Source organism: Salvia splendens, chromosome 6 (assembly GCF_004379255.2).
Source record: "Salvia splendens isolate huo1 chromosome 6, SspV2, whole genome shotgun sequence".
Lineage (NCBI taxonomy): Eukaryota > Viridiplantae > Streptophyta > Magnoliopsida > Lamiales > Lamiaceae > Salvia > Salvia splendens.
In genome coordinates, this window is record NC_056037.1 from 16,177,600 (window position 1) to 16,185,177 (window position 7,578).

Below are 7,578 nucleotides of genomic sequence, written 5' to 3' on the forward strand. Positions count from 1 at the left end.
AAAGCATATTAAATTTAATGAAATTATTAAAAGTTATTGATTTTCTTAGATAAGTTTCACTAGTTTTGAATCCAAAGTGACATTTTCTTCACTAAGATTTTATCTAAGTTGTTTAGTTGAATGCCAATATTTGTACAATAGAAAATACTACTACTATATAATTTGTACATTAAATTCTCGATTTCACTAATTCAAGATTCGTGTGTTGAGAATGAAATCAATTATTTATGCAACATACACACATTCATTTATTTGAGTTCTAAATCCCGATTTATCGAAATCATAGTCACAATTGAGGGAATCTATAATCTCGAAAATTCATCCAAACAAGAAAAAGATTATATTTAAAGCAAAAGTGATAAAGCAACATATTTACGCGACAACCCAGACAAAGAGATTCACATCGACTTAATTATCATAAAATAAAGTCATTCGTAGACACAATTATCATCAAATCGATGTGGGAAAATATGTCAATTGAAGGATCTAATCGGCGTGAGGAGTCCGTAGGCGCTGCCACCTCTGAGCATCTCCTGTCCACGAAAACGACGCCGGGCGGGGCTGAGGCAGCCGTGGCCGTGGCGGTCAAAGTCGTCAGCGCACTCCATCTCAGCGAGGACCTCGCAGAAGAGGTCCACGTGGCAGGGGAGGTGGAGGGGCCCATCGCTGCAGAACCCGTATTCCAGCTCAGCATCCTCAAGCAGCATCTTGAAGAGCGGGTGGTTCACCAACCCGGTCTTTATCACGAACCGCTGCTTCTCCGGTCCAACATAGACGGAGAAGCACCCCGTGGGGGCCGGTTTCCGCCCCTCTCCCCCGCTCCACGACTTGCTCTTCACCATCTTCTTCTTCTTCTTGATTTGCACGTAACGCTCCAGCTTCTTCAGTAAGGAGCTGGAGCTTGCTTTCGGGTTATCGCCTTCGCCTTTCCTCTCCATCTACCTAGTATACACAAAGAAAAGCACAAATTATGTATATATGTATATGGAATTTATCCTCTGTCATAAGCCAAATGAAACATGGATCCATTTCTTGGCTTTCTTGTGTTGCTCATGATCTTGATTGGAATCAAAATAGGGTTTTTTTTTCAAAATTGTGCATAGAGAGATATATATTAGGAATTTGGATAAATGTTACAAGAGCTATTTGTTGAATCTAGGTGTGGATTGAGTGATGAGAAAAAGCAGGGCAGGTGAGGTTTGTAATTTATACTAGTAATATAGCATAAGCACTATTGATGATTGAGTTGAGTATATATTTATGTCAACTACCTGAGAATATATAAATTGAGTGCACATCGAGAGTAGTTTTTTTGTGGGGAATTCAACGCCTCATGAGTTTTTCAAGTTCATTATCTCTATAATTGGATGTTCGAATTTTCGGACTATATTTCAACTCTATTTTTCTTCTCTCAACTTTCTTAAATTGGTAAAATGCTAGTGTACACGAAAGTATTGATTTTGGTTGGTGTTGTGGAGTTGGTGGAATATTGAGGCGCATCTATATTTTTCTTAATTCATATCAAACACTTTTCATTATGGTAGTTGACTCTAAAAATATTTTTTAAATTTTAAATTTTATATAACTCTATCTATTTAAATTGCACTTTCTGTTTATTTTCCATGAGAGAAATAGTAGATGCAACAATTGAGATATACTTTCTGCTTTTATCTTTGTTATAGAGAGAGGAATTGGATACATGAGACAGAAATTAAAATTGAAAACACTCTAATGGCTGTATTATTAATGATATACCTAGCATAAGTATAATTAAGCACAATAAAAAAAACTGATTATGATTAACAATATTTTAAATAAAAGTCAAAATACCTTTTATTATGTCGTTTTGTTTTGCCCAACTTACATCTAGAGGTGCCCACGGTTCTGGTTCTAAAACTGCAGGTTTCGGTTCCGAACCGTGGTTTTTCGGAAGATTTTTATGGTTTTTCATAGTTCCGAACGGCCAGTTTTCGGTGGTTTTTGCGGTTCTGGCTCGATTTTCCGATAATTTTCGTGGTCTGGAACTTTCGGAACGGTTTCAGTTCGGAAATTTTCAAACCTGAACCGAACCACGGTTCTAAAATCGACGGTTTCGATTCGGGTAAATTCTCACGGTTTTGGTTCGGAACTGTAACCACCGGTTATGGTTTCGTTGTTAACCACCGAAACCGTAAACCTTGGGCACCTCTACTTACATCATCATCGTCATTATTATTATTATTGTTATTATTATTATTATTATTATTATTATTATTATTGTTATTATTATTATTATAATTATTCACGGTTCGTTCCTATCATATAGTTTTAAATATTTTCTTTATATGGAATTATTAATTAGACTAATACGGTGAGATGTCCAACGCAATTATTTTTTTTAATTTTATCTTGGCAATATTTATTTGACTAATATGATGAGGTGTGTAACGCAAGAGCATGATGGCCACAATCTGTGAATTCAACTTTGTTCATTGGTCTCCGGGAGCCGGCTATAGAGAATGAGGCCAAGATATTATAAAACCTAGCAATAATTAACATATTATATACACTGCTTTCAGTTAATTGAATCTTAACTTTGCTAAATTAAGTTCAGATTCTTGTCAGAAATAGTGAATTGTTAACTGAAATTAGGCCATCTCCCTTGAATTTTAAATTAAACTCTATTGTAGCAGCTAGAGTGAAGTTATTTTAGTGCAACTATGCAATAAGTAATGTATCCAATTTTTTGAGGTGTGTAATGTAGTTCAGATACCAATGATATGATAGTTTAATTGTTTGACTTCATCATTAGTTTATTTTATGACCTATTTGCATAACTTTTCATGATTAATGCGTGTGCTTCTCTTTTTAATCATTCTATTTTCAGAGAAAATATAAATATAGACGATAGTAATCAAATTAATAAATTCAGTAATATTGAAGTGTTAGATCATTAATCAACTATAAGACCGAACCTTCTACGTTTGAATGATTACATGGTATAATGTGCATCGATTTCGGTTTGTTAATCGAACTGAATCAAAAAACTATTTTTTTAAAAATATTTAAAATCATATTGAACCGAATTTCTAAAAAATCAAAATCTGAACTATGAAAATTACCAAATTGAAAAATTGATAGTGCACATATACATCCAAAAAAAATCTTATATTTATATAAAAAATATCGTATTAATCTATTAACATATCAAAACAATAACAATCTTCATAAAATCTAAGTATCATAACATTCGTTAGTATAAACCAATACAAATAGGGTTTGTCAGTAACCATTAACCATTAACCATTAAATTTCTGACACTAAACAGTGTTATGTTATTAGTGAATTACGGTTGAATACTAATCGTAACAAAAAGCATTGTCGGTAAAAAGTATTAGCGGCGAATTTGTCTGTCACTAATATTACCCACAATCTTATTGACGCAATATGTCGTCACACAACTTATCAGTATTTGTAGTATTTGTGGTCATAGGACTAAATTAGTGACGGACTAGGCCGGCACTAAGTAGCGACAATGTCAATAAATCTGTGTTGCCTATTAACATTGACATATGAGTCAGGCCCGCATGGGCAGCGCAACTGGCAACGGAGGGGCAAATCTTGCTGCAATGAACCTGAGTTCGAATCTCACTACTATCATGTAGTTGCTTCCATCTCTCAGGCACAAGTATGAGGTATTGGGAGATAGGCTTCTGGCAGCCAGTGGGTTAGGCCTCCCCCTTAACGGGCTACTCAGTACCCTGATTAAAACCCCTCACATGATGTAGGACCGGAGTGTGAGGGCCGCCAAGGAAACGGAATCGTCTTTTTTGCTGCAATTGACAAATGAGCTAGTCACTATTTTTTGACGGATGTATCTCCATCACTAATTGTTGCTTATTTACTTTGTTTCCCATTTGCTAATTATGACGACATTGTCTGTCACTAATGTTGCATTAATTTGGATCAATTTTTCTTTTATTTTAATCATTATTTTACTTAAATATTCCAATAAACCTCAAATGAATAACCAATAAACATTAAATCTATAAAATAAACATTAAATCTAAATATTATGATGAATAAGGATAAAAGATCTTCCTTCGTCCCACTCTAATTGAAGCATTTCTTATTCGACACATGATTTTATGTCATGTTGGTAGAGAGTATAGAACAGTAAAATATAGATATAAGCGGAAAAGTAAATAGACATAATAGAGAAAGTAGTAGTGTATTTGGTGTATCTTATTACTCAACACAACCCACATATATATAGTACAAGAGACTAAGCTAGGCTTGTCACATCACCGATGTGGGACAAACTACTAATATTCTTAACACTCCCCCTCAAGCTGGAACATCTATATTGTCCAGCTTGGTACAAAGTTCTCAAAAATATTTTTCCTCAAACATCGGCAGCAATAGTAGTAGCCGAAACTATAGGGTAGTAGTAGTTGCAGCTGTTGCATAAGTAGAGCTGTAAGGCAGAGTAGTAGTAGCTGTAGCAGAGTAGCAGCTATAGGGCAGTAGTAGCAGATGCAGAGCAGTAGTAGCAACTGTAGCAGAGTAGCAGCTGGACAGTAGTTGCAACAACACTCGGAGTTTTAAAACAACCATAGTTCTCATTTTTATCCTGCTCAACACCACCAACCGCTCGTCGCCACTCAACCTGCACATATGGAAAACATATGCAAGGCTGAGTACTATAAAATAATACTCAGTGTCTCATGCCGAAAACATTTTAAATAAAAGTATATGTTATCATGCCATACGTAAGTAACCATCGAGGTTTTACTTTAGAAAGGTCCGAGGCACCCAAAATATTTTCCATTGTTCAAAATAGCGACTGCGCAGTCATTTTCCCATAGACGTCAGCCATATCTGCCAATACATGACAAGGAATGCGGCCGCAAACCAAGTCACTAGACCGGCCAGCCCGTACACTAGCACACGGTCTACCATATGTGTACACTAATCCAAGTAGGGTTTGCGGCCCTACGAGGACCCGAATTCGATTTATATAATAGTGGCAAAAAGCCACCTCAGATAGGCACGTAAAAACAAATCAAGGCATGATGATCATAGTTATGTCCATCGATAAAACATTAGGACATAGTCCTTATTTTAAAGAGAGCCCACCTCGACCGTTTAGAATCTCAAGTACTGCTTTTCCTTTGTTATCACACTTCGCGCACGCATTATCTCCTTTAGATGATGTGTATTACCAATTAGTCCCAAACATTGACTTAATATTATGCATGTCCCCGGCGGTTCCCTTTTCCCCATCAACATATGGAATCACATCATAGCACACATCTTTGAATAACACACCACTTCATCATAGAGTGGTTCTTTAACTCATATATAAATCATGTATATCACTTATAACATAACAATCTAGTCATCTTGTAAAGATAAAAATCTGGCAGAACTGCGCAACCATTTTGTAAAAATCATTAAAAATTCACCCCACTTCCGTTGGGGCTAAAACTTTACCACAATGCAGTAGACTCATCAAATAACTTCCAGTTTAAAATTTCATATCAAAATACCCCTTCTTGGTCGGTCAAATAGAAAACTTAACCTACTGGTCGAGAAAATATTTTCTGGCTGAATTGCGCAGTCAACTTAAAAAATTCACCACAAATTCATCATTTATCCAAAAGGGTTGAAATTCACAGACAACACAGAAGACATCATGAAGTTTACTCAGGAAAAAGAATAGATCGAAACGGAGTTCATTTGATCAGTCAAAAACGTGTCGGAACCTACTATTCGAACTCACAGTTTTGCATGTTTCAACAATTCGAATTAGGGTTTCATCCCCATTCATTCAAACACACCCTTTTCATGGTTTTAACACACAAACATGCTTAAAAGAGTCATCACTCTCATGCTTTCATAACATCACACATCATTCACCAAAGATTCCTTTAAATTCATCATACAATTACGTTCAAGAAGCATACACGCATACAAACACAAATTCCCACCGATTAAACCCTTAGATTTGAATCCCCTACACTCACTATATGCATGAGGGAGTCAAAGAAAGTTTAGATGGAGAGGAATGAAGAATAGAGATTTGATTGTACCTTTCTTGAACGAAACAATCGGTAGAAACAAATATAACTCTTGATTCTTCAACAAACTCTTGGCAAATCAAAAGGATCTTGAGTAGAGTAGAAGAACAAGTGGGAGATGTGGAGGGGAAGAAAATGGCGTGAGGGAGAGAGTGGAGTAGGCGTGTGATTAGTGGGGCTAGGGTTAGGGGGTTTTGGGTTATCCCTATTTATAGAGTTGGAAAATACAATATTTCCCAATTAATTCAAGATTTGGGGAAATAATTGAAATAAAGATTTGAGAGATTTGAGGAGATTTGATGGGAGGAAATGGCGTGAATATTGAGGGAGAAATAAGGAGGATTTTCGAAAATCATGGCTATTTAATTAGCCATGATTTAATTTGGTATTTCCACGGAGCATAGTAAAATAATACGGAGCAGAAAATTAATGAAAATCCTCCCAAATAATATGGTAGTAGGCGTGTGGAATATTCCTCCCACAAGGAATAATTTCTAAATCTTTAATAAAATAAAGTAGAGAAAGATTTGCTAGGACATTCCAATTAAAACATGGAAAGAAATAATTAAGGGATCAAAATAAATAATGAATAATTATCTCCTCCCAAAAATTAGGAGATTTCGAAATCTCCCTTAGGAAAATAGTGGGAGTCGATTTTTCCATAGGAAATAAGGTAATTAGGCTTTAGGATTTAATTTGGATAATTATCCCAAAACAAATAATTAAATCCAAGAAATAAAATTCCTCTCCAATAATCAATAGTGGTCGAAAATTTCCTCCATAAAAGGGCAAGGTAATTATTTATGATTCTAATTAAATCCCACCCCCCTTAAAATATAATTCACCGCAATATATATTTCTTTCCACATCAATTAATTTAAGCCACGACATAAAATCAACGGATTTGACTCGGTCAAATCAAAATTAGGTCACCAAAGCAAACACATAACAATTCGTCATTTAATTGCGGCAATCAAAGTAATAAATACAATCGTCTTAGGGTTCGAAAAGTGGGGCGTTACATCCTACCACTCTTAAAAGAAATTTCATCCCGAAATTTGGTACTCTCATGGGAAGAGTTCTGGGAATAACTCCATCATCTTGTCCTCGAGCTCCCACGTGGCTTCTTCATGCCCGTGGTTTCTCCAATGTACTTTCACGTAAGCAACTGGTTTATTTCTCACATTTTGGACCTTTCGGTCTAATATCGTTTGGGGTCTCTCTTCGTAGCTCAAGTCCGGGTTCAACGTGATTCCCTTGTAGTGAACCACGTGCTTCGGGTCAAACACATATTTCCGTAATTGCGACACATGAAAGGCGTTGTGCACGTTCCCAAGGCTTGGGGGTAGCGCCAAACGGTATGCAACAGGACCCACTCCTTCAAGGATTTCATACGACCCAATAAATCGCGGCTTCAACTTTCCCTTGACACCAAAACGCGTTATTCTCTTCGACGGGGATACTTTGAGAAAAACCTTGTCGCCAGCTTGAAATTGTAAGTCGGTTCGTCGTGCAT

General features: G+C 36.2%; 1 protein-coding gene across 1 annotated transcript; it reads right to left on the minus strand.

Moving 5' to 3' along the window:
* Positions 1-321: 321 nt before the first annotated feature.
* LOC121807533 (auxin-responsive protein SAUR50-like) lies at positions 322-1,187 on the minus strand. Its single transcript, XM_042207792.1, has one exon. The coding sequence runs from the start codon at positions 936-938 to the stop codon at positions 474-476; it is 465 nt and encodes a 154-aa protein (XP_042063726.1). The 5' UTR covers positions 939-1,187; the 3' UTR covers positions 322-473.
* Between the last annotated feature and the right edge of the window lie 6,391 nt (positions 1,188-7,578).

Bases quoted from the DNA above. Each gene is read 5' to 3' on its own strand.
- LOC121807533 (XM_042207792.1), bottom strand. From the start codon at position 938: ATGGAGAGGAAAGGCGAAGGCGATAACCCGAAAGCAAGCTCCAGCTCC.